At 47.2% G+C, this 27152-nt stretch overlaps 2 protein-coding genes and 1 long non-coding RNA gene across 10 annotated transcripts in view; 1 reads left to right on the top strand and 2 right to left on the bottom strand.

The window, feature by feature from the left end:
- Positions 1 to 15792, bottom strand: part of CAMKK2 (calcium/calmodulin dependent protein kinase kinase 2) — a 46171-nt gene extending 30379 nt beyond the window's left edge. For 4 of the 6 annotated variants that reach the window (XM_034672426.1, XM_034672430.1, XM_034672429.1 and 1 more), the window contains exons 1-2: positions 15370 to 15381; positions 423 to 916 (exon numbers count right to left, since the gene is read on the bottom strand). In XM_034672426.1, coding sequence (XP_034528317.1) covers positions 423 to 875 — 453 coding nt within the window. In that variant the 5' untranslated portion in view covers positions 876 to 916; positions 15370 to 15381. Of the gene's footprint in view, positions 1 to 422; positions 917 to 12118; positions 12263 to 15369; positions 15382 to 15589 lie in introns of those variants that run through there. The other 2 variants (XM_034672428.1, XM_034672427.1) reach the window with 2 other exon arrangements.
- The window catches only part of LOC117804567, a 37142-nt gene extending 14272 nt beyond the window's left edge, over positions 1 to 22870 (top strand). The window contains exons 2-3 of the long non-coding RNA XR_004629047.1: positions 1587 to 1796; positions 22766 to 22870. This is a non-coding gene — a long non-coding RNA (uncharacterized LOC117804567). The remainder of the gene's footprint in view (positions 1 to 1586; positions 1797 to 22765) is intronic.
- The window catches only part of ANAPC5 (anaphase promoting complex subunit 5), a 38839-nt gene continuing 33750 nt past the window's right edge, over positions 22064 to 27152 (bottom strand). For 2 of the 3 annotated variants that reach the window (XM_034672414.1, XM_019800536.2), the window contains 2 exons: positions 22801 to 22963; positions 22193 to 22404 (listed from right to left, as the gene is read on the bottom strand). In XM_034672414.1, coding sequence (XP_034528305.1) covers positions 22193 to 22404; positions 22801 to 22963 — 375 coding nt within the window. Of the gene's footprint in view, positions 22405 to 22800; positions 22964 to 27152 lie in introns of all 3 variants that reach the window. The other variant, XM_011226062.3, reaches the window with a different exon arrangement.

The following is a 27152-nucleotide window of genomic DNA, read 5'->3' as shown; positions in this document are numbered from 1 at the left end:
AGGCTTCTCACTGACCCCCATCCCCAGCACAACTCCATCCGCCAGTGCCTGCATCTCGGCTGGACGCTCTCTGTGGCCCCAGAGCGGCTGTGCCCACTCTCAGGGCAGGTCACCTGCCCCCAGGAGCTCTCACCAGCAACTGCCAGAAGCTGGTATGAACAGCCCAGCTCCCTTGGCCCTCAGGCAGGATAACTCTGAGGTACAGAACTTTCTACACTGTCAAACAGGGTTCCCCAGAGATGGAGCCCCAGTTGGGCATGGTGGCACCGGTTTCCTCACGCGCCCTTTGTTGACCTCCTTCTCTTCCACCCTCACTTCCCACCCCCACCTTATAGGGGGTTTCCTGGGGTCACCTCCCAAATCGACGTTCCGGGGGAGCGGCAGCTAACAGAGGACCCCGCAGGCTCAGCCAGCTCACACACCTGCATGCCGGTGATGGAGACGTGGTGGGACTCCACCGTGGGCCTCCGAGGCAGCCGCGGCGAGGACTGCGGGGAGCCCACGGGAGAGTGGGCCAGGGCCAGGTGGCCGCAGCGTCCGTTCGTGTCCAGCTGGGACCGCTCCTGCAGAGAGAGCTTGCGACTGCACAGTTGCGGCCGCGCCTGGGGCCCGGAGGCCGAGGCGTCGAGGGGCACCTCTCGGCCATCGGCCTCCAGGGGTCGGTCCCGGGCCAGGCTGCGGTCCACCGCGCAGCCCGGCTCACACTCGGTGACCACGATGAAGGACTCCATGCCCAGGCGGATGCTCAGGGACGAGAGGCCCTGCAGGGCCTCACAGGGCTTCTGGCCTTCGCTGCTGCTGCCGCCGCCGCCCCCCAGCTCATCCTGGAGGGCGGCCGGGTCGCTGCTGGGCTGGCTAGAGACGCATGATGACATGGTGCGAGCGCCCGACCACTCCCATCCGGCAGCAGCGCCACCTGCGGAGAGAGGAAGGGTCAGCCGCCCGTGGCACGCAGGGGAGGGGAAGCCAGCTGCTCCTGGGCGCACTGCTCCTGGACGCGCCGGGGACCTCACTCCCGCCTCCAGCTGACATCCCGGAAAAATCTTGCAAAACATGATGTGATGTGATCTTAAGTCTATACAGAAGAGCCTACTCCACATTTCCTTATTTGAAAAGCCCCTCCACACACAGACGAATTCCAAACTCCATCTCTGTAGGAACCAAGTATGAGAAAACCCCAAAATAGAGGTACGCCTGCCCCCTACAGAGGCGGCAGCTACTTCCAGCCCAAGCCGATTGTTGCTAAACTGGGATTTGGGCCTAGAATTGCCTGTTTCCCCCCCCCCCCCCCCTTTTTTTTTTTTTTTTTTTACATATTTATTATTTAACGTTTTCCTAGTTTGGCACCCTAGTTTGTGCTTGCCAGGTGTAAGGCAAACAGGAAGTGAAAAGATTGACATCGGAGCACCTGGCTGGCTCCATCGGTAGAGCATGCAACTCTTGACCTCAGGGTCATGAGTTCAAGCCCCACAGCAGGAGTATAGGGGAAAAAAAAAAAAAAAGGTTGACATCAAATACTTTTTGAGGCAGTTCCTCAAAAAACCTAAGTGGAGAATGACCACATGACCGAGCAATTCTGTTTCTAGGTATACACCTGAATAGCACTATTCACGACAGCCAAAAGGGAAAACAACCTACATGCCCATCAACAGTTGAATGGATAAGGAGAATGCGGTCTAACCACACAATGGAATATTGTTCAGCCATTAAAGGAATAAAGTACCGACGCCTGCTATAATCTGGATGAACCCCAAAAACATCACGCTAAGTGAAGGAAGCCAGACCCCAAAGATCACGTATGTATAACCCTCTTCATTTGAAATTTCTAGAATAGGCAAATCCATAGAAACAGAAAGTAGATTAGCGGTTGCCTAGAACTGAGGAGGTGCTGGGGAGAATGGAGTGACTACTCGTGGGTACAGGGGTGATGACCATGTCCTGGAATTAAACAGATGTGGTGATGGCACAAAACTGTCAGTGTACTGAGTGCCACTGAAGTGTTCATTTTTAAGTGGTGAAGTTCGTGTTACGTGAATTTAAAAAAAAAAAAAAAAGGTTGACACTTCCTTAGACCGGCAATTCCTTCCATCCCTGGGACAGATTATTAACCTTTGGTTCATGTGTTTGACAAATTCTGCTGGACAAATGTCACAGGTGCCACAAGGGTTCAGGGAGTATATCCACGGATGCTAATGGTGGCGGCTTCAGACGGATCACCCCCATCACAAAGGTGCCAGGCAGACAGTGGTGCTGAGGACAGAGATTTTATGAATGAATAAAAGGATATCTCTTGATGACACTGTGTGGCAGTGAGGGGATAGAGGGGAAGGTGCAGATGGGAGCAGAAAGCCAGTGCTTCCTGGAGGAGTTGGGGGAGGGGCAGAGAAATGCCACTTGCCTTCTTGGGATAGTCCCGTAAGAGGTAATTACGGAACAGCTTCTGTGTCCAGCAACCTGGACAGTAATGTAGTGGGTCGGGTCCCTGCTCTTGTGGAGGAGGGAAAGACCAATGGGAAAAGCATTAGCAAAATCCCTGCAGTGTCCTAGCCTGGACATAGGTACAATTTACGAACACAGAGTTCACAGTAAAAGAGCAACAAAGAAACCCATCGTGTGACAAGATGCTCAGCCTTAGTTATAGTAAGAGAAGTGCAAATTTAAACTACAATGAAATGGTCTGGTGGGTCCTCAAAAAGTTAACTGCAGAAAGACCATGGGATCCAGCAATTCCCCTCCCAGGTATGTACCCAAAAGAATTAAATAGGGATCCAAACAGATCCATATACACCCTTGCTCCTGACAGCACTATTCATAGTCAAAATGGGGAAACAACCCAAGTGTCCATCAACTGTGAATGGATAAAAGAACGTGTTCTATCCTGGGGCGCCTGGGTGGCTCAGTGGTTAAGTGTCTGCCTTCGGCTCAGGTCATGATCCCAGGGTCCTGGGATCGAGCCCCGCATCAGGCTCCCAGGTTGGCAGGAAGCCTGCTTCTCCCTCCCCCACTCCTCCTGCTTGTGTTTCCTCTCTCACCGTCTCTCTCTCTGTCAAATAAATAAATGAATATGTTCTATCCATACAATGTAATATTATTCAGCCATAAAAAGGAATAAAGTTCCAACACATGCTACACTGTGGATGAACTCTGAAAACGTGCTAAATGCAACAAGCCAGATAGGAGAAGGCAAATACTGTATGACTGCAATTCAATGAGGGACGTAGAATAGACAACATTATACAGATAGAAGAAAGAGGGTACCTCTGCCCTGAAGAGAGAGGAACAGGAAGTCATTGTTTAAGGGGTACAGAGTTCAGTTTGGAGTGATGAAAAAGTCCTGGAAAACAGATAATGGTGATGGTTGAACAACACTGTGAACATCATTAATGCCACTGAGCTGTACATCTAAAAATAGTGAAAGTGGTAAATTTTGTGTTATGTATATTTTATAAAAATTAAGAAAATAATGATAATAAAACTATAAGGAATTACTACGTTTTCAACTATCAGATTGGCAATGACAAAAAGTATCATCACAGCCTATTTTGGTGAGGCTACGGGGAGTATGAATTGCTACCATCCTCACGAAGGGAAATTCACCAATTTCTAACAAAATTCCAAATGCACATACCTTTGACTTAGCAATTCCACACCTGAGTATTTATCCTACAGACAACCTCACACATGTAAAAAATGACGTATTTTGATAGCATGGTTTGAAATGACCATCCACAGGGGACTGAGTAAATAAGATTAGGTACACATATCCCAGGAGAAAAACATGCATTTATTTTAAAAGCGGCGACTCTACACAGCCAATATGAATTAGCTCTAAGAAACACTGCCACGTGGAAAAAACCAGAGCATTACATGCTGCTGTTTTGGCGTAGGGGGAAAACATGTGAAAATAATTGTATATGCAACAGCATATTTCCAAAAAGGCATAAAAGAAAATGGTTAACAGTGGCCTCCAGAGAAAGCAAATGGTTTGCATAAGTAGGAGGACAGGGTGGGAAGAACTAACTTTCCACTGGTTACCATGTACAAACGGTAATTCTTCAGAAATGAATTCTTTTTTTTTTTTTTTAAGATTTATTTTTGGGGCACCTGGGTGGCTCAGTCAGTTAAGCATCCCCCAGGAAAGGAAAAGCAGGGCCCTTGAAGCTCCATTGCTTGGACTGGCCACATACAAATGACTTAGCCTCCCTCAGCCTCAGTTTTCTTATCTATAAAATGGGCAGTCACCCAACAGTCATGAGGATTAAATGAGCTAAGCACACAGTATCGTGTCTGGTACATGGTTACATGCTCAAAAAGCTATTCTTTCAACAATTACCTATTGAATGCCTACTACCTGCCAGGCTGGGTTTCAGAATGTCCCTATGAGGTACTGATGTCCAAGCCAGCCAACCTGCTCTCGTGTGGGTTACATCGCTCTGGCCAGAGGGGCCTGCCACCCTCAGGGCAGGGGGGCAGCTCCAATGGCCTGCCCTTCCTCCCAGAGCCACTTCTGACAGGGCCGTAGAGTTCCTGAAAAGAAAACTAGTCTGGCAGCACCTGAGAAAGTTAATGGAGAATTTTTTTTCTTGCCAAGAGAAAAACAATTCCTTATTGATCCTCACTGCAGGCCAAGGACACCAAGCCATATGCCCCCAGCAAAGCTGCTTTTAATCAGTCTCCTTGACAAGCTGGCATCTGGCCAGGGCCTTGGCCCTTGAGGTCTGGAGGAGGCAGGAGAGGAGGTCTGGACCAGGCAGGACGGAGATGAGGCCTCTATGCTGGAGGGGCAAACGTGTCCAGGTCTCAGGAAAGAGGGCCCAGACCTTGGTGCCTTGAGACCACTTGGAGCCCCTGGTTCCAGTGAGGCCTGACAGGCAAGCCGGCCATTCAGCCTGAGGAGGGCCATCTTCCCCCAATAACCCCTACAGAGTCCAAGCCAGGGTTCTGATGGTTCTGGGGCCATTGACCCTACAAGGTCTCCATAAGAATCTGATGAAACCTATCAACACTCTGCCCAGAAGAAAAAAAAAAAAATCATACAAAGACAATGGTTTGCATAACAACAGCAATAGCTAAAAACCAACTGAGCCCTTATCATGCATCAAGTATGGCTAACCATTCCGCCTGGGTCATTTGATCCCCACAGGCCCTCTGCAAGGCAAGGCCAGCTAAGCAGGCCATTGGGGGGTGGGGAGGCCCTTTCTGCAAAACTGCTTGGGTTTGACAAAATGCCAAGAGCCCTCTATCCAGAGCCTCCTGCCTAAAACCTGTGTCCTCTCTCTGCCCCTGAAGGCTTCCCCACCCGCCCAAGGCTGGCAGCCCCAAGCTCCCCCACCTCTCACTGGCTGGCTCAGCACAGCAACCAGACCCTTCCTGAAGCAGATGGACCAGGCTCTGGGCCAGGATGAAGGGAAGCGCTCCTTCCTCTGCCAGGAAGCCAAGTGGCACAGACCTCTAGGAAGCACGTTCCCATTTCCTGGGGGCTGTTTCCAACCTGTGCCTGCTCACCAAATGCAGAGAAACCATAGGAGCCCAGCCAGCAAGTAGCCAGCATGTATGCCAGGGACATGCCCCAACTCGAGACACACTCTGCAAGGGGCTCCCTGAGGGCCCAGGCACCATGGGATAACAAAGGAGCCCCAGATAGCTGTGAGGACACTGCCAAGGCCAGGGACGATGTCCTCCCTGGGATAACAGACTTGGCCAGACACATCCTCTCTTATGTGGGGAAACTGAGGCCCAGGGAGGTCCTAAAGGAAATTCACTCACCCATTTGTTCTTTCAAGTAACTGCTGAGGACCTACTATGTGGCGAATAAACAAAACAGATGTGATTTCTTAAAAGTCGGTACACAGAGCACCTGGGTGGCTCAGTCAGTTGAACGTCTGACCTTTGGTTTCCGTTCGGGTCATAAGCTCAGGGTTGTGCGATTTGTGCGATTGAGCCCTTCATCGGCTCTGTGCTCAGTGCAGAGCCTGCTTGAGATTCTTTCCCTCTCATTTTGTCCCTCTCCCTGCTTATGCTCACATATGCTCTCTCTCTCTTGCTCTCTCCCTCTCTCTAAAATAAAAAAATAAATAAAATCTCAAAAAAAAAAAAAGTAGGTACACGAATGACTCTATTAAGTACAAATGAGGAGAAACCAGGACAGGATAAAAGAGAAGATAGGGGGAATGTGGCTCAGTTGGCTAAGCGGCCAAGTCTTGATTTGGGCCCAGTTCATGATCTCAGGGTCCTGGGACTGAGCCCCACATCAGGCTCCGTGCTCAGTGGGGACTCTGCTCGAAGATTCTCTCTCCCTCTCCCTCTGCCCGTCTCCCTGCTCATACTCTCTCTCTCTAAAATAAATAAATAAATCTTTTTTAAAAAGAGAGAGAGAACAAAGGGACCCACTTTAGATCGTAATGGGGGGCAGGTCAAGGAAGGCCTCACTTGAGGAAATTATATTTAGCCTGAGACCTACAGGGTGAGTAGGTGCTGAGGGGGCAGGAACTTGTTCCAGGAGGAGTGAACTTCTGAGAAGGCCCCAAGGCAAGAAAGACGTGGGAGAGTGGAAGGAACAGAAAGAAGCACCACTCCCTGCTCCCCAGACTGGAGGCGCGTGAGCGTGAGCGTGGGGCACGGAGGGTGTGTGGAAAGGAAGCTGGAGGGGCTGAAGCACAAGAGCTTTGTAGGAAGTTGACGGAGAACACAAAAAGCAACCCAGGGCAGAGTCCCAGGGACCCCACTAGGCACCTGTTATAGATTGAATTGTGCCTCCCCCCCAAAAAAAGATACGCTGGGGTCGTAAACCTGGAACCCCAGAATGTAACCTGATTTGGAAGACAGGGTCTTTACAGAGGTGATCAAGTTAAAATGAGGTCACTAGGGTGGGTCCTAATCGAATATGACTGGTGTCCTTACAAACGGGAAAATCTGGACCCAGAGACAGACCCACACAGGGAAGAACACATGAGAACGTGGAAGCCAAGATCTGGTGAGGCCCCGTCGAGCCAAGGAGGGCCAAAGCTTGCCGGCAAGCCAGCAGAAGCCGGGAAAGATGGAACAGAGTCTCCCTCCCAGCGCCTGATCAAGGGCTTCTGGCCCCCACGACTGTGGGACAAACAGTTCTGTCGTTGAACACCCCCAGTTTGTGGTACGTGGTCACAGCAGCCCTAGCAAACTAACACAGCTCCGCCCGCCCAGAGAAGCTGCTGCCTCGGCGGCCACAGATTCAGAGGTGTTTCCCAGCACAGGAGCGGGAGACCTGGGGAGCTCAGCAGGACTGGCCCACACCGCGCTAAGGTTTGATGCCAGCAGGAACACTCCAGATTCCTGCCTTGGCCCAGCCAAACAGTCTTATCAATTCAGTGACACCAACCCTTACAACTGTCCCTCCTCGAGCACTCTTGAGTTTGGAGGCACAGAAACGGACTGTCTCCCCAGAGACAAAGGCCCCCCCTTGTCAGACGGCAGGAGGGATAATGCCGGTTTCAGCTTAGTGTGCACAGACCCCGTCCCTATCACAGTCCCTAGAGCAAAAGGGTGGCAAATGGTGACTCTCAGGTGACAACTGGCCACCAACATATTTTGCTTGGCCTACCCTGTGTCTAAAACTAGTTGAATGAGGTGTCAATATCTCAAAGCCGGGACATTTCAGATAAAAGGCAAAATTTCCAGAGTCTCTTGAAGTACCAGACACCCAACAGCACCAGGCCCGTATTCTCTCCCAGCAGCAGCTCACTGCGGCTTTGGACAGGAGATACAGCTGCCCGCGTGCCACAGTCCTCACCGCGCCCCCTTGCCCCCCCAACACTGAGGACAGGCTGAGTGCAGGTCACACGTCTGCCCCCTTTATCCACAGCTCCTGTCCTATCTTACCCCTACGGGCCCTGCTTGGAGATGCATCAGACTTGAGTGCTAAATAGGGCACACATCGGGGGTCACCGGCTCCAGCCATTTCAATTCACCAACGAGAAAATGAATGTTCAGGAAGATTTACTGATTTGCCCCAAGTTAAGCAGTGGTTCCATGAAAAGCTAAAATTGGTCTGAGTTTTTCGAGAAGGGGCTAAAATTACAAGTACAGTCTTGAAATGTCCATGTATTGCATCCTAAATAAAGTCCAGGCTGAGCAAAATCTCTAACAAAGGGGAGCATACAGCTCATTCCTCTGACTTCCTAAGACCTCAACCCGCTTGAGAGGGGAGTATGAAGACATGGGTGGTCAGAAAAGAAATGCATAGGATTGGGGAGTGCAGACATCAGCCTGACTTATCTTGTGACAGACGTGGCTTTGCCTTTCTTGTTTACTGATCAACTCCAGGACCTAGAACTTTCCAGAACACTGCTGGCACTCAGTAAATATTGGCTAGAGGCTGCTGTTTATATCACTCATCCCAAGGCTGCTCAGAAGTTGTCTTTAGTCGGCTTAGAATCTGTGTGTTCTCATCCCAAGGCTGCTCAGAAGTTGTCTTTAGTCGGCTTAGAATCTGTGTTCCTTTAGTCAATAACAGCAGCTTGGTTTACACTTAGGAAATCATTCTTTCTTGTGAAAGGTGCCTCTACAAAGCTGTCTGTACCATCGACTTCAGGGATTCCCATATGACTTAAGCCTGGCCAATGAGGCATGAATTGCTCTGGTCAAGAGATCTGATTCAAGAGTAGATGTGTGACTCAAGTCAGACCACCAAGTCTCATTCTAGGATTTGGCAGAAGTATTGAGACTGTCTCTTTCTGTGAAACTTGGAGCAATAAGGATGTATTTCTAGAGTTACCAGGGGCTGGAAAGAACCCTGCCTTAGAATGAAGTCGACAGAGGGAGAAGGGAGGCAACAGAGAAGAACTGAAGCCAGAGACACTGTTTCAGTACCTGGATCCAGCCACGCCTGAAGCCCATATACACCAGAAGCTTTTAACTACATGAGCCCATTTTTTGCTTAAGTTAGTCTGTGATTGGTTTTTGTCACTTATAGCCAAGGGTGCTGACTGACAGAAGACACAGAGCTGATTGACAGAAAAGCTTCTCCACTAAGCTCCCTGCCAGATCAACAGTTTCCTACACCATAAGGCTCTCAACCAGGCCAAACTGCCAGGCAGCTGCAGGTCCCCTGGTAACCCAGACAGCCCTCACCTTGATAGTCAGGCAGAAACCAGAACTTCCAAAGTCTTTTTTTTCCCTCTTTAATCTTAAAGAAAAAAAAAAAATCGAGAATGGGGAAAGGAAAGGCCAATGAACAGGACAGAGTGAAGGAAAGAGAGAGACCAGCACCTTCGATACAAGAAATGCATCAGTGTAGCAGTGGCCATGGTGGCATTAGATGGCAGCCAGCCCTCTGGAGCTCTTGCCAAGTGCCAGGCACTATTCTGAGTGCTTCGCATGTATCATCTCATTTAACTGTCAGAACAACTTCATGCATCAGGTATACTCACCATGCTTATTTCACTGGTGAGGAAACTGAGGCAGAGAGTCCCAGTGACTTGCCCACAATCACACAGCGCTTTGAGAAAGCACAGGTGTAAACCAAAGGCTCCTGGAGAGGTGGGACACGGTGATCAAGGGCGCGTCCCTTCTCCTGCACACAGCACATGCTCCCTGAACACGGGCTGTTGCCAAGAAAGCACTTCCACGGCTAGCAAGTTCGAACCCCTCAACTGGCTTGAATTTATAACAAAACAAACATTTTTATCTCTAATCCTACCATGCTAACGTTACTCTTTGCATCTTCCCCTCTAAGTCTTGTCCATATGCATCACTCTTCACAAGATAGAAATCAAAGTGTGCATAGAACTTCACGTCCTAGCTTACATGTGTCAAAAGAATCAGTGCACGCGCCCGAGGCTTTCATCGCTGGCGCAGGGCTGCAGATGGAGTCACTGAGACCCAGGGAGGTGAGGTGACCTCCGCAAGGGACCTCAGCAGGTCCGAGGGTAGGCCAGGATGAGAACCAGGGGTCCTGACCCCCTGGGGGCCAGGACACAGACAGAGCATGAAGCGCAGGTGTCTTCCTTGGAGGATATTGTTGGGTCAGTAAGGAAGTATGGAGAGCCCCCCCCCCATTCACGCAGCCAAACATCTAAAGCCAGGTGTGCCCCAGTGGCCCCCGCCTTCAAGAGGAGGAAGTGTGAGTGGGTGGGTGTGGAGCAGGTGTGGGGGCTATCTGGAAGGGGAGGTAGGAACCATCTTACTTCTTTCCCCCTCTCCCACTGGATCTTTCACTGAACCAAAGGAAGAGGCAGGGAAACAACTGGAAAAGAAATAACGATTTGAAATAAATGAAAGAAATAACTCGGACTCCAACACTCTGCAGCCTGGCAAGTCAGGGGTAGAGGGGGCCAGCCTCGAATCCACAGGCACCCCTGCCTTGCCCACCCACGGCCCTTCTCCCGCCCTCTTCCCTGCAGTTTGGAGGTGATGCTAAATCCAGTTCCCTCCCTCCGCAGCCTTCCAGCACAAAGCAACCCCAGCCAGGGGCAAGGAAGAGCTGGGAGCTTGCTCTGCCTCTGCGGGACCAACCCCCCCACACCTGGACACAGAAACTGGGAGAACCGTCTGAGATGAATCTAAATAAAATCTCTTTCCATCCAGAAGCTTCCAAGGCAAAATCCTAATGCACTTGTAGAAACCCATGAGGGAGGTGCTCTTCCTTCCATACCTCACCCCCGCCCAAACCCCTGGTTCCCCATTTAAACTTCTCCAGCAGAGGCTTATCTTAGACACTAGCCAGATGCCCTTTCCCCTATCCACTCACCTCCTACCTCTCACCCCTGTGGGCAGTGGGGCCAGACCTTGGCCTAGGCCCAAGGGAGGGCAGAGGGGCATCTCCTTGCGGGACCATCCCCTCTCCTCTCCAGGTTGGGATTAGCATTTTTATCTCTGCAACTGCCATCTCTCAACTATTTACAGAAGCAAACGGGATAAAAAGAGACAACATAAAAATAGTTGCTCAGCAGCTTTCAGGATGGGGTGGGGGTGGGGGTACAACAGACTCTTGGAATTTTCTTTCTCTCCTTTTCAAAGGGGAAAATTCTAGAATTGTTTATCTTTTCCAAAGCACTCCCCAAGAGTTCATAGACCATTCACGTGGGGGCTCTGCAGGGATGGGGACCACATCCCAGTGTCCCTCAGCTCCCAGGACAGGGCTTGTCACCAGCCCCCCAAAAAGTGTGGGTCCAGTTTAGTGACATATCGTCAGGGTTCCAGAGCCAGCGCTAAGAGAAACACGGCGCCTAGTTTTCTGCCCTGTTTCCATCCGGCCTTCCAAAAAACATGAGCCAGTCAAAAAAACAAAACAAAACTTGGCTTTTCTCTATGCTTAAAATGTTTCATAATTGAAGAAAAAAGTTCAGCAGCATAACTACCAACACGACAGAAACAGAAAACACAAGCAGCTGAAATCACTCCTTCCCCATTTCGGTCATGAACGTTCCCCCGGCAGGGAATGCCAAAGCCAGAGGTCCTCCCCATAAGCAACAGCACCCAACTCCTTTGAAATAGGAAGGGAAGAAAGAAAAAAATAATCACCTAAAATCACTTTTTCAGACAGCAAAACCCTACCCTCCTGGAGAAGAGGGATTCTATTCTATAAGAAAATGGGCATCATCTGCCAACATATGGAGGCCAAGGGAGACCAGAGAGCTCAGGATTAGAAGGTATGCCAGGATACTAGACAGTCCCAGGGGCCTGGGCCTTGATTTTCTCATCTGTAAAATGGAGCCGCTGTGGCCTACCTAGAAGGTAGCTATGGAGTCCATCTTCTATATGAAAGTCTGCTCACAGTAAATGCTCCCGAAGACCCTGTTCTCCCCTCCTCTCTGCATCCCACCTACTCAGCTGTCAAACAGAAGGGGCTGAGGGGCTGCTCTTTTCTGGGCTTCCTCCCAGGTTGGTGTTTGCTAGACTTCTGATTTCCTCCGTGGTAGGCATTTCTAGCTAAGCTGTGGGGAGACTGTGCTGACTCCACACCAGGCCACAGGGTTAGGGCTCCATCTGTCTGGGGAGGCTTTCTCTACGTTGTGGTTTTACTTACCTGGAGGAAGTCTCACAAAATACAAAAGATGACAGGAGGACCTACATTTAATAGATCATCATGACTGAAGAAATGGAACCGAATGAAATCCACACTCTCCCTGAAAAATCACACCTGTGCACGGACCCTGGAGGCACTGGGCTTTGGAAGGAAGCAGGATTCTTGGGGCGGCGGAGCGGCAGGGGCTGAGATGGAGGGAGTCCTGAAAACCCTGTTCCTGGGAACTGTTCCCCAACTGATTTCAGAGATCCTTCCTTCCACCACCTTCTCTCTGCAAACAGAGTGACAAAATAATGTCTTATGCCCAGAGGCTTATTAACTGGCACTGAGGAGGCAGAGGAATGCACAAAGTGGCCTTAAGAAACCCTCCTGGTGGAAACCACCCAGTGTCCACCAACTGATGAATGGATAAACAAAATGGGGTCTATCCATACAAGGGAATACTAAGCCATAGAAGAGAAGCACTGATACATTCTACAGCATGGATGAACCTTGGAAACATTTATGCTCCAAGAAAGAGAAGCCAGACACGAAAGGTCACATATTAACAGGTCAATAAGGGAACAAGCACAATCTGAAAGAAGAAAAGGCCATTCCAAAAGTGGAAAGCAATTTCCTTCACTTCCAAGAAATAAGGCACAGAAATGAGGGAGAAGGCCAAGGCAGCACCCTGGAGCCAGGCGTGCCTGAACCCCACGCCCGGGTCCTGTAACCCAAAGGGGAGGAGCTAACTGGGAGAGCAAAACATCCAGGGAAAAATAGCAACACAAGGCCCTCTGACCCAAAGGACAATGTGAAATAGCATTTGCCCCAAATCTCCAGGAAAGGAAAGGAAATGAGAACTCTCTGCTTCCCACAGCTACCAGAAGGTGGCATGCTGAGAGGAAGGTTGCCAGTGACCCTAACCAAGTTATAGTACTTTGCCTCTCTGAGCCCTTCCATTAAATGAGCTCATGATGGAATGAGGACGACTCTGAAACCCACGTTAAAATCTGAGCCAAAATGCCTTGAAAATAGGCTTGGCCTGCCCCACCCAGTTCCTCTTGAGAGAGGTGTCTCCCCACCCAGAAGCCCATCTTGGATCCAGGTTGAGGTTCTCAAGGAGGGAACTCTGGCTTACTGCAGAAAGTTCCCCCTGGTAGGTCAGACCCTTCCCCTCCTACTCCCAGACAATCTCCTTTTTTTTTTTTTTCCTAAACCCATCCCTCAAGGCTGAGCACAAAGGACACCTCTTTCTGGGGGCCTCCTGGATTCATACCAGCCAAGAGATTTCTCCAGAACTCCACCGCCCTCTGCTCCCTTCATTTCCAGCAAACTGATGCCTCCTGGTGTTTTTCAACGGGGGCATTCCTGGCATTCAGGGCAGGACAATTCTTCATGCCTGACATGGATCTGGCCTGCTTGCCGGACATTTGGCATCCTTGGCTCCTGCCCACCGAAGCCAGAAGTGCTTAGCATCGCTTTGACAACCAAAAGTCACCAGGCACTTTTCCAAATGCTTGCCAGGAAGGTGGGACTGCCCCTGATGAGAGTTACTGCAGAGTTATTGGTGAATATGTTTGGCTACTAGCCCACTAACAACCTGGGAACAAAGACAAGTCAACAGCATCAGCACCATGCCTGCTTAGATCTGTGTCCTCTTAAACTGGCTGAGTAAACAATTCCGGGCCCCTCAAAAAGCTGAGGGCAGCCTTGCAAGGCACCCTGCTCTAGGAGAGGTGGTAAAATGCACAGGGTCAAGGGCCTGACATGCCTGGGTTGGCTGTGTGACCCTGGGCGAGCTGCTTCACCTCTCTGATCCCTCTATAGAAGGACACTAATTCCTAGCAACACTGAAGGATTGTTTCCACCCTTGACCTCCTCATCTCTACAATGGGAATAAAAATCTCTGCCTCTAGGATGTTGGTAGGCATTAAATGAGATAATCAACACATAGCACAGTGTTTGGGGGCTCATCAAATGATGGCTATTAGTTTTTACTACAAAAATTCACTCGGCTCTCACTAGGAATAGCTGCTTTCTATATAGGAAGGGTTTATGATGAGCAATCTGGAAGGAGGTGCCAGGGCTCACCACAAAGCTGCATTTGCATAGCATGAACACCGTTTATTCTTAAATTGCATGTTTTTGTGGGGTGGTTTGGGAGGAGGGGGATCACTCCCCCAAAGCCCTCCCCTTGTTGCTGCCCTACCTCCCCCTGAGAACGTGGGAGCCTATGGGGACAGAGAGCTATCCTCTCCTCTCTCCCCTGGGGGCAGAGCTAGGAGAGGGGGTGTGGTAAATGACAGTACCACTCTGGGGTACATGAAGTTTCTATCTCTAGGACTGTAGGGACTTGCAGATTGAGGAAGGTTAAAGTTACCTTTAAGGAAGTGGACCCTCCACGTCCCACCCCAGGCGGACGAGCCTCTCTCTCACTGAGGGCACTGAGTTCCCCGCCCCCTCCCCAACGGCATCCCTCCGCCCCAACCTTCTGAGGGAGAGAGGAGAGGCTAAGGTGCAACCTCCCCAGGGCCAAGTGAGAGCAGCAGGGCGGCTGGCAGAGCTGTGAAAACACCCCGCTTCCCAAACTGGGCAGTTCAGAGAGTGGGGGGAGCCAGGAAGAGCTCGAGGCTAGACAGGGTGGCATTCTAGGCACCAAGACCTAATGCTTAACGCGGCTGGGCCCAGACTCCCCGCGTCCCCAAGAGTCAAGCAGAGGGTGCCGGTGACGGCACCTCTCTACACTCACTCAGTGCTGCGGACCCGAGGTAAATTTAGGTCAAAAAGACCAGCCAGCGAGGTTCCGGAGGGCGGAGGCAGAGGGCCAAATAGGAGAGGCAAAGGTCCCCAAGCCCCGCAACTGCTGATCCAGGGTCCTGCCCCCTGGTGTTGGTCCAACACACCAGGGCCTGGGTTTGCCCTAAAGACACGCGGGGTGCGGGGATGAGGTGCTCAGAGTCCAGTGGCCCCCTCCTTTCCTGCACTCGGTAGCTTTCCCCACCTGTCAAACGAGAGAAGGTGGGCCTAGGCCGCCTCCAAGATCCTTGACTGCCCCGGCCCCGGGTGACATCGGTTCCAAACTCCGGGACCGCCCCCGCCACCCCCGGCCGGGCGCGGCCCAGCCACGGAGGCCACCCCAAGGCCCCAGGCTCTCCGAGGACGCGGGGGAAGGGGCGCCGGGGGGCCGGGTCCCCACGTGGCGGAGCGTGGGGCGGCGCACGTGGGGTCCCCTAGGTGGAGGGAACCTGGGGCCGGCCTCAGGGCTTTGTCTGCAATCCCGGCAGCGGTCCCCCGCCCCGAGAGGGTGAGGGCGCCCGGGGCTGCGGGGCTGCGGGGCTGCGGCGCTGCGTCCCCGGCCCTCGGCCCCGCTCCCGTCAGCTCACCTGGGCTCCGCGCCGCCCNGAGCCGGCGGAGACGAAAGTAGCGGCGAGGCGGGGGCTGGGGGGAAAAGAGAAGAAAGGGGAGGAGACGGAGGCGAGGGGAAGTGAGGCGGGGCCGGGAGCGGTCGGAGGAGGCCTCCGACCCGCGAGAAGGGGAGAGACCGGGCGGGCGCCGGAGCGCGGGATCCTGCGCGGCAACTTTGCCCCTGCCCGCTGCGCGCACCTGCCCCGGTTCTCCCCGCGGCGGCTGCGGCACCCTCGGGCAGGCCGGACGCGCCGGCTTCGCTCGCTTTGTTTGGCCAAACGCGGGGACTGCAGGGCGGCGGCTGAGTCGCGGAAAGTTCCCCAAGCCCGCGGGACAGTCGGGGTCCCGCCTAGCGGCCCGGCTTCCGTCCCTGGGCTTCTCCCTCTGTACCGGGCGCCGGGCGGTGGATGCGGCCTGGATTTCGGGTCGCCACCCATTCGGGGAAACCCCTTCACTCACCCGCCTCCCCACTGACCGCTGCTCAGGGCCCGCCCTAAAGGCTGGGCAACGGTGTTACTTTCCCACCCCCCACTCCACCCGGATGTTCCAAACTACACGAAACCCAATGAAGTTCTGGCTTTTCCCCAAGACTACTTAGATGCTTTTTGTGGAATACATCATCTTCTTCACAAACATTCTACCCCTTTGGGGGCCCTCCTTTTCTGGAGCCTTAAGAGTCTGTTTAGTCCCCCAGCTGGGTAACGGCACTGCAGGGAGAGGGAGAGAGGAGACCTCAAAGGCTGCCTGACCCGCCGACCTTAGACGGTTTCGAAACCCAGTCCTGACCCAAAAGGTACCCAGGGGATGTCTCGCTGACCCTGCCAAGGAGCCAAAAGGGAATCACGAGTCCAGAGCGGAGTCAGGGGCCAAAGTAATTAAAGGTTCAAAGTCTTCTTGTTCTGGGTGGATTTCCAGCCCTCTTCAGTTTAGTATTTCCATGCTGCAGGGGTGCTCACAGACAATTCAGAACTTTCAGCCAGACGACCACCATTTTGATGTGACTCACCACGCACGCTTTTTCTGGTAATAATAAAGCCTGGAAGCAACCTTCCTAAATGTTCGTGGGTGGAATGGATAAACCGAAACGTGTTGTGGCCATTTGATGGAATACTATGCAATAGTTCAGAGGGGTACAGTAGCTCTATTTGTACACACGCGGGAAGATCCCCAAACCAGAACGCTGAGTAAAGGAGCAAGTTGCAGGGTACAAATGCACAATTTGTATTGTAAAACCCCCACATAGTCTATCCTGTTCATGGACACATGCTTATACAGTGTTTTTTAAAAAGGTCAATGGGGATTGAGCATAAATTAAATTTATGACAATCTGCCACAAAGATGGAAGTAGGGGCAGAGAATAAGGACAGGGAGCATAAGGAATGTTGGACAGTTTTATGCCTTTTACTTATAAATGAATTCAAAGCAAATGCTGAAATGTTAAGTCAATTCTGAATGGTGGATGCATAGTTCTGTATTTTTCTATATTTTACTATTTTCTCCCCAAAAACATATATTGGGGCTGATGGGGAACATTTTGAACATTTCTGACTCTATGTCAGGGGTCAGCAAACTTTTTCTGTAAAGGGCCAGACAGTAAATATTTTAGACTTTGTAGCCATGTGGTTGCAACTTCTCAGCTCTGCCATTCTAGCAGCCACAGACAAATGAATGGGTGCGGCTGTGTTCCAATAAAACTCTTATTTGCAGACACTGAAAGTTAAATTTCATATAATTTTCACATGTCACAAAATATTATTGTTTTGATTTCTCTTCAACTATTTAAAAATGCATAAACCATTCTTAGCTAGCAGGACATATAAAAACAGGTGGCATGCCAGATTCAACCCATGTGAGCAATAGTTTGGCAACCCCTGCTTTACTAAAGAAACCAAAATAGATATTGGTTGATGTCTCTTCCTGTTACTTGTTAAAATATACCATTCTGTATGTTTAGATCATGTTACCAAATTGTCGATGTTTTATTAGAACACTATAGCTAGCAGGCGGAAACTTAAGTATACACACGTACAGCTGTGTAAAGTTAGAAGCCAATTATGTGAGAAAGGCAAGAAAGTACCCATTCAAATCCAAACTCTAGCCCAAGATCCGCTTCTTTCCAGAAGAATTTCCTGAAATGTTATGACCCAGGCCCTCCTTGACCTCTCCCCTCTCTGACCTCCTATAGCAAGGACTCTACCACGTATTTGATGCTCAACCACCAGGCTGTCTGTATTCTTTCCTTTTCACTAATGGGTCTGACTTGCCAGCAGAGCTATAAATTCCTGGAGTATAGATAAGTACCACGTCTGAAACAACTGTTTACCTCCAGTGCTGTGGTTGAAAGCAGTGACATTGGAGTCAAGACAGGGCAAATCCCAGCTTCGCTCTTTACCAGGTCTGTGGCCCTGGCCTTGGATAGGGACTCTGGTTTCATCAGCTGTCAAATGAAGATAACCAATCTAGTTCACAGGTTCAGTGAGGTTTAAATACAATAATGTGTATAAAGTTAATAGCTCTGTGCGTGGCACATAAGTGCTCAGAGGCACTATTAATATACTTAGTACAGAGCTAAAAACGCCATCGATTATGTGCCTTATTAAAGTGAATTAGAACAAAGCAGAGGACATCATAATTGTCTTTCTTTGACATTTGGCGTTCCTTATGATAGGAATCATTCCACTGAAGAAAACCATTTTCTTGAGATATGAAAATAAGAATTGGCTTTGCTTTTTGGGTTTTCTCATCTAAGAACACTAGAAAAACCTATTCTAGGCAAACCGATCTTGTTGTCTTGACAACCCAGACTGCCAAGAAAATAAGTAAACAAAGCATCTGAATCTTACTTTTAAGAAAACTTGGACAGTACAAGGGTGTGGCTAAAAAGTAAGACTTAAAAATTATCTTACCCTCTAGGAAAGCATCATAAGCTTCTACCAAGGCTTTGTCTTTTTCTGTAGGAACTGTTCCATGTTCTACTCATGGTGTTCACTGGAATATTCCACTTTCCAAACCTTGAACATCTAGGTAGAGACAGCAGGATTAATCACATTGATATACTTTATTAATTGAATTCTTCCCATTCAACAGGAAAGTAGAAAGACACTGGCCAAGGGAAAAAAAAAAAAAAAGAGCCTGAGAAGTTTCCCTTCAATGGGCAGTAAGATTAAAATGTTTGTTAGTCCCAAACATAAACAACAGCAAAAAAGGAGAAGTCAGCGGGGACATAGATGAAGAAGCTCTTCATTTGTCTTAGATGTACTATGAGAAAGAAAACTTCAGTGTAACCATCCCCAAACATCACAGCAAAATATAAAACATCTGAACAAGCAGGAGTATTCAGTAGGTCAACACGAAGGTGCTCCAGTGATGAGATTGGGAAGCCGGTCACACCTGGGCTGAATGCCCACCGATCCTCACTAGTGAGGGGGCTGGGTCAGGCCAAATTTCTGAGGCTGTTTCCTCAACTGTAAAATGGTATTTGGCTTACAAGCATTAGAGATGATATGTGTGGAAGAACCTAGCACAGCGTCTGGCCTATACTGGGCACTAGATAGATGACACCTGGTATTACCAGCTATGTGTTCAACAAACTAGAAAAGAATGTTCACAAAAACATTACAGTACTTTTCAAAACTCTGGAAACAGGGAGCTCTAGGGTAACGCAGCAACTGGGTTGGATTCCTATCTCTGCAACCTACCAACTGTGTGACCTTGGGTGAGTGAATTAACCTCCTTATGCCTCAGTTTCTAGATCTGTTAAAAGGGATGAATGCTATTGCCTACTGGGGTGTCTGAGTGGCTCAGTCGGTTAAGTGTCTGCCTTTGGCTCAGGCCATGATCACAGGGTCCTGGGATCGAGCCCCACATAGGGCTCCCTGTTCAGTGGAGAGCCTGCTTCTCCCTCTCCCCCTCTTCCCCCACCCCTGTTCATGGGCGCTCTCTCTCTTCCTCTCTCAAATAATAAAATCTTTTTTAAAAAATGCTATTGCCTATGTCTTAGGATTGTTGTAAAGATTAAATGTGTTAACATACATAAATTACAACAGGGCACTCTGTGAGTGTTAAGATATTTGTACTCACCTGCCCCAGGGCTGGAAACACTCAATAGCAAGTCTGCTGGTAGAGCTCCCACCATGCTGGCCACTGACTTGGGTCACACCTTTCTTCTCTGCCCACTGGCTATACAGCTTCAATTCCCTCCTCACCAAACCCTTTCCCCATTTAACCAAATCATTTAGTTACAGTTCCATGCTAAACCACCCATAATTACACCATTATGACCCTTCCCTCCCCAGATGCTCCACCAGGAAAAAAGCCAATTAGCTGTAACCAGACATTTCGGGGGGAGGGCGTCACTGTGATGTTTCCAACTTTCCATTTAACCCACTATTCCTTCCTGGAGGAAAGAGGCCTCAGCCAACAAATCTAAGTCACAGGTGGCAGCAGGCCACAGACTATATTAGCTTTGGATTCAGTTCTGCAAGGGTGAACGTGCTGGCTGGGAGCAGGGTCAGGCAGGCTGGCTTCACGGCTGTGTAAACTGTGCCCCTTACTTGGTTCAATGCTTTATTTAATACAGGCTTTGTATTTTTACTTTGCACTGGCCCTACAAATTATGTAGCCAGTCCTGGTCAGGTCTGATTTCTGGTTTTTAATGTTGATACATGAAAGGTCGGCTGAGCAACCCTGCCCCATCTCTTGCACCTTCTTCCGCTGAGGCAGAGTAATTAAGATCACTTCTTAGACTGGTGAGACCATAGTTTAAATATACGGACAAAAATGTATCAGATGAGAATATATTTGGAATAAAAAGAAACTGATAATAATAGTTACTTCCTGGGAGGAAGAATTACTTTTTACTTTACACTCCTTAAGAATATTTAATTTTTACCATCTACATATATAACCTTTCAAATTAAGATTTTTCAACAGCAACACACCAATTACTGTTTCTGTCTCTACACTGTGAGCCTCTTGTTTCCAGAGCAGCTGTCTTTAGCCAACAAACGCACCCCATGAGTGGGAGTTGTTTTACACTGTTCAAAGAGCTCTAGAGATAAATTATTTCCCATCAGAAGGTTTAAATTTAACGGAGAAAGAGCCAATGATAGAAACTGCAAAATTTGGTTGGTTCCTTGTTGCTGTTTTGGACTTGAAACATGGTGATCTTCCTGTGAACAAACACCAAGGGATAAGACAAATTCATGGACAAAGCAATAACTGGTTCTGCTTAATTTCAGGGTTGAGATACATAAATTAGATACACTATATATTTGAGTGATAGCACCCACACACCTCTGAGCTTCAGACCCCCCCTTTTTTTTAAGGTTTTATTTATTTGACAGAGAGCTAGCACACAGATAGGCAGAGCAGTAGTCAGAAGGAGAGGGAGAAGCAGGCTCTCCGCTGAGCAGGGAGCCCAACATGGGGCTCGATCCAAGGACCCTGGGATCATGACCTCAGCCAAAGGCAGCCACTTAACTGACTGAACCACCCAGGCGCTCCTTCAGACCCTTTCTTAATTCATAATCACCTTATTCATGATGAATTCCTAGACTTATTATCATCATCCCTCATTTATATAGTTAGAGAAGAAATATACTAATGCAGAAGATGTAAGAAAGCAAATACCCAGACAGTGACTGAAATAGGTTTCTTGTCGTTGGTCCAAAAACTGTAAAAAGATCTTCTCCTTCTAGGGCACCTGGGTGGCTCACTCAGTTAAGCATCTGCCTTCGGCTCAGGTCGTGATCCCAGGGTTCCAGGATCGAGCCCCACATTGGGCTCCCTGCTCAGGGGGAGCCTGCTTCTCCCTCTTCCTCTCCCCCTGCTTGTGGTCTATCTGTCAAATAAGTAGATAAAATCTTAAAAAAAAAAACAAAAAACTTTTCCTTCTTAATCTCCAGTCAAGGACCAACATGTGTTTGCGAGCACACAAAGGCATACCACAAGCCCCAGCTCAGTCCAACAAAGCAAGGAAGCTTCAGAAGGAAAATCCAAGCCTCAGAAAAACCTGTACTGACCCCCTAGAGAGATCTACCAATACTCAAAAGAGCTGATGTCTGAGCATAGATGCTAAATGAATTCATGTGCTGATGGAGACTATGCACAGATTCTAATAAGATATTGGCAACTTTGCTCAGAGAGAACATAATCTTTAACACTTGCACTAACTTATTAATAAAACAGCTATTTATCAAAAAGAGTATCTTTTGCTATCATAAAGAAAAGGGAGGGATGCCTGGGTGGTTCAGTTGGTTAAGCATCTGTCTTCGGTGCAGGTCATGATCCTGGAGTCCTGGGATCAAGCCCCACATTGGGCTCCCTGCTCATCAGGAAATCTGCTTCTCCCTCTGCCCCTCCCCATTTGTGTTCTTTCTCTCTTGCTCACTCTCTCTCTCAAATAAATTATATTTTTAGAAGATTTTATTTACTTGAGAGAGAGAGAGAGACAGAGAGCACAAGCAGGGGGAGCAGCAGGCAGAGGTGGAGGGAGAAGCAGACTCCCCGCTGAGCAGTAAGCCCGATGTAGGATTTGATCCCAGGACCCTGGGATCATGACCTGACCCAAAGGCAGAAACTTAACCAACTGAGCCACCCAGGCTTCCCTAAATAAAATCTTAAAAAAAAGGGTGGGGGCAGAAAATAAATATGTATATTCTAGCAACAAAATAAGACAACTAATTAGAATGCAGTTTATTGATCAGACAGACATCAAATACATCATTTACATGGAGGGAGGGAATGTAAACAAGTCCAAAATCTTCTAGTCTGTATAGTGGCTCAGCAGGGATGCTCTCACTAGAGATGATTTATCAAGGGTACCCCATGAGAGGGCAGTTCCTGATGCAGCTGCCGGAAGAGCATCGCACATCGGTTCCTCTCCTGGGTCTTCCCCAGTGTGTGATAGAGTCTGGCCTGGAAGTAAACAACATCTCTGATTTGCTCTTTGCAGTCAACCTTTGCAAAATAGTTCTTGGCTTCATTGAGATTCTCAATGGCTGCCTCCAGAGCTGAAAGTGGGAAAATACCACACATTTAACTCAACATTCCACACGTAATTTTCAAAACTTAACATCTACTTTTATTGCTTTAACATGTACCAGATGGTTTTGTATTCTACTCTTCGAGAAGAAAAAAAAATACACTAGGGTGAGGTTTTGAAAAAGGTCTTTGGTCCTGATTTCCAGCCTGGGACCTGGTTCTGTAGAGTTAAAATAATGATTCACTTGCCCTCAAACTTCATACCAAGCGTACAATGTCAAAGTACTTTAAATACAGCATGAAATTTTACTATATTTGAGAACTTAAATACTGTCCCAGATTTAATGTCTTCCTTCCTCTGGGTCCTAAATTTAATTTTTTCCCCCACAGGAGTATTGCCTAGCAATCTCTGAATGGCTCCCTACCTTCTGCTTTCTTCAGTGGATCATAAGAAGCTGCTGAAGCCACCTGGCACTTGGCCACCAAGAACATGGCTCGGCCTTTGTCCAGGACTGCCCCGTCAGCCAAGATGGGCTCGATGGCCATGTGGAGAAGACTTAAGGCCTGTTCTGGGATCCCAAGAATGAGCTGAAAAAGAAACACCGTGGTACTATACACATCCACATCCACTGCCCAGAAAAGGCTTAATTTCTGGCTCTTCTCTCCTGAAGAGCCATGTCTGGCTTATGCTCTCCCCTGCCACATACTACATTTAATATGCACCACACTCCTAGAAAACAATGTGTGACAATCTGATTTCAAATTATGATGGATACAGTACGCAGTAGTTATTGACACTATAGAAAGGTTTTTGCCTTTACAAAAAGATTTAGAATCAATATCCTTTAGACTGGTGATTCCAAAGGGTCAAAACGTTGTTCTGCTATGTAAGAATCATTGGGAGAAGGGGAACCACTAAGAAAATAACTCAAAAGTATACAGTAAAATAAAACAAGAAACATCTACTTAACACAAAAGAAACAGTAATGGAGGAACTGAGGAACAAAAAAGATGTAAGACATATAGAAAAAAAACAACAAAATAAAGTCCTTTCAAAACCATAATTACATTAAATATAAATGAATTAAACTCTTTAATTAAAAGGAAGAGATTAGCACAACAGATTTGAAAAAAATATGATCCAACTATATCCTATCTAAAGGAAACTCACTTTAGGTTAAAAGACACAAATAGGCTAAAAGTAAAAGGAAAGAAAAGAGGTATTCCATGCAAACAGTAACCAAAAGAGAGCTGGAGTGACTATTCTTACATCAGATAAAACAGACTTTAAATAAAAAACTGTTACAAAAGGGGCACCTGGGTGGCTCAATTCATTAAGCATCCAAATCTTGGTTTCACTCAGGTCATGATCTCACAGTTATGGGATCAAGCCTCATGTAGGGCTCCACGCTTAGTGCAGAGTCTGCTTCAGATTCTTTCTCCCTCCCCCTCTGTCCCTCCCTGCTTGCACTCTCACATGTTCTCTCTCTAAAATAAAATCTTAAAAAAAAAAAAAAAAACCTGTTACAAAGCTAAAAGACATTACGCACTGATAAAGGGTGAATTCATCAAGAAGATACAATTATAAACACATATACACCAAACAATGGAACCCCAAAATAAGTGGAGCAAAAACTGATAGAACTGAAGGGAGAAATAGATAGTTTAACAGTTATAGTTGAAGAGTTCCATTACTCCACTTTCACTAAGGGATAGAACAACTACACAGAAGATCAGCAAGGAAATAGAAGACCCGAACAACACTATGAACCAACTAGCCCTAACAGTCACTTGTTAGGGAGCACACTCTACCCAACAACAGCAGAATGCACATTCTTCTCAAGTGCACATGGAACACCTTCCAGATAGATCATGTGTTATGTCAAAAAGTAACACTCCTAATTTTAAAAGACTGAAATCATACTAAGTATCTTCTCTGATCACATGAAATAAAATTAGAAATCAATAATAGAAGGGAATCTAGAAGATTCATAAATATATAGAAGTTAAAAAACACATCTTTCTTTAAATAAACAACAGGTAAAAGAAGAAATTACAAGGGAAATTAGAGAATACTTTGAGATGAAGACACATACAACATGCCAAACTTACAGGATGTAGTACTCAGAAGAAAAATTATAGCTGTAAAGGCATAAATTAAAAAAGAAAAAAAGATCTCAAATCAGTAAGTTGAACTTCCACCTTAAGAAACTAAATAAAAGGGGCACCTGGGTGGCTCAGTAGGTTAAGTATCTGCCTTCAGCTCAGGTCATGATGGGACTGAGCCCCGCATCAGGCTCCCTGCTTAGCAGGTAGTCTGCCTCTCCCTCTCCCCCCTCCCTTTCCCACCCCCCTTGTGCGCTTTCTCTCCCCTCTCTCACAAATAAATAAAATCTTGAAAAAAAAAAAGAAACAAACAAAAAAGAGCAAACTACATCCAAAGCTATCAGAGGCAAGGAAATAATGAAGATTACAGTGAAAATGAATAAAACAGGGGGTGGAGGGACGGGATAACTGGGTGATGGACACTAAGGAGGACATGTGATATAATGAGCACTGGGTATTATAAAAGACTGATGAATCACCGACCTCTACCTCTGAAACTAATAATATATTATATGTTAATTAACTGAATTTAAATTAAAAAAAAATGTTGACACATTAAAAAAAAAGAAAATGAACAAAACAGAGAAAAGAAAAACAGGATCAGTGAAACTAAAAGCTGGTTCTTGGAAAACATCAAGAAAATTAACAAACTGTTAGCTAGACTGACCAAAAAAAAAAAGAGAGAGAGAGAGAGAAGACTCAAATGACAAAAATCAAGAATGAAAGCAGGGAGTTAATTAACAACCTTACAGAAATAAACAGGATTATATAAGAATACTATGAACAATTGTATGCCAACAAATTAGATATAATGGACAAATTTCTAGAAAGATACAAATTACCAAAACTAAAGAAGAAATAGAAAATCTGAATGGGGGGCACCTGGGTGGCTCAGTCGGTTAAGAATCTGAGTCTTGGTCTCAGTGCAGGTCTTGATCTCAGGGTCCCGAGGTCAAGCGCTGCACTGGGTGCCCTACTTAAAAAAAAAAAAAAAAATCTGAATGGATCCATAACAAGTAAAGACAATGAAACAGTAACCAAAAAAACTTCCAAAAAAAAAAGCGACCAGGACCACATGGCTTCAATGGCAAATTCTACCAAACATTTAAAGAAGAATTAACACCAATCCTTCTCATTCTTCCAAAAAATAGAAGAGGAGGGAACATTTCTTAACTCACTTTATGAGGCCACTATTACCCTAATATCAAAGAAAGATGAAGATATCACAAGAAAACTACAGATCAATATCCCTTATGAATACAGATGCAAAATACTAGCAAACCAAATCCAACAGCATATTAAAAGGATCATACACCATAACCAAGTAGGATTTATCCCAAGAATGCAACAGTTCAATATGCAAAAATCAATGTAAAACACTATATTAATAAAATAAAGGGGAAAAAAACACACAATCTACTCAACTGAAACAGAAAAAACAGGGGCGCCTGGGTGACTCGGTCGGTTAAGTGTCTGCCTTCAGTTCAGGTCATGATCCCAGGGTCCTGGGATTGAGTCCCGCATCAGGCTCCTTGCTCAGCAGGGAGCCTGCTTCTCCCTCTGCCTGCCCCTGCCCCTGCTTGTGCATGTGTGCTCTTGTTCTCTCTGACAAATAAATAATTAAATCTTAAAAAAAAAGAAAAAGGAACAACACAGAAAAAACATTTCACAAAAACCCAACACCTATTCATGATAAAAACATTCAGAAGTTGAAGGGAACTTCCTCAACCTAATACTGATGCATTAATGAAAAACCCACAGCTAACATCATGTTTAACAATGAAAGACTAAAATCATCCCCCTAAGATCAGGACCAAAAACAAGGGTGTACATCTTGCCACTTCTATTCAGCACTGTTCTGGAAGTTCTACACAGGGCAATTAGGCAAGAAAAAGAAATGAAAGACATTCAACTTAGAATGAAAGTAACACTCTCTATATTTGCAGATGACATGATCTTATACACAGAAAACTCTAAAGAATTCCTAAAAACCTGTAACAGTTATGAAACCAGTTCAGCACAGTTGCAGGATATAAGATCAATATACATTAGCAATAAATAATCCAAACATGAAATTTAATTTTTTTGTAAGTCTTAAAAAATATTTTATTTATTTATTCAAGGCAAGGGAGGAGCAGAGGGAGAGGGACAAGCAGACTCTGCACTAAGCACAGAGCCCAACGCAGGGTCTAATCCCTGGACCCCGAGATCATTACCTGAGCCGAAACCAAGAGTCAAACACTTAGCTGACTGAGACACCCAGGTGCCCCATGAAATTAATTTTTTAAATTCCATTTATGATAGCATCAAAAAAGAATAAAATATTTAGGAATAAGTTTAACTAAGAAACTCACTGAAAACTAGAAGTCACTGTTAAAGAAATTAAAGACGACCTAAATAAAAGACATCCTTTAATGGAGTGGAAGACTTAATATTGTGAAGATGGCAACACTCTACAAATGAACCTACAGGTTCAACGCAATCCTTACCAAAATTCCAAATGCCATTTTTGCTGAAACGGACAAGCTATTCTAAAATGCATATGGAGGGGCGCCTGGGTGGCGCAGTCGTTAAGCGTCTGCTTCGGCTCAGGGCGTGATCCTGGTGTTCTGGGATCGAGCCCCACATCAGGCTCCTCCGCTTAGGAGCCTGCTTCTTCCTCTCCCACTCC

The sequence above is a fragment of the Ailuropoda melanoleuca genome, chromosome 12, assembly GCF_002007445.2.
Source record: "Ailuropoda melanoleuca isolate Jingjing chromosome 12, ASM200744v2, whole genome shotgun sequence".
NCBI lineage: Eukaryota > Metazoa > Chordata > Mammalia > Carnivora > Ursidae > Ailuropoda > Ailuropoda melanoleuca.
Note: the sequence above shows the minus strand (reverse complement) of the source record. Positions and strands in the feature narration are given on the sequence as shown.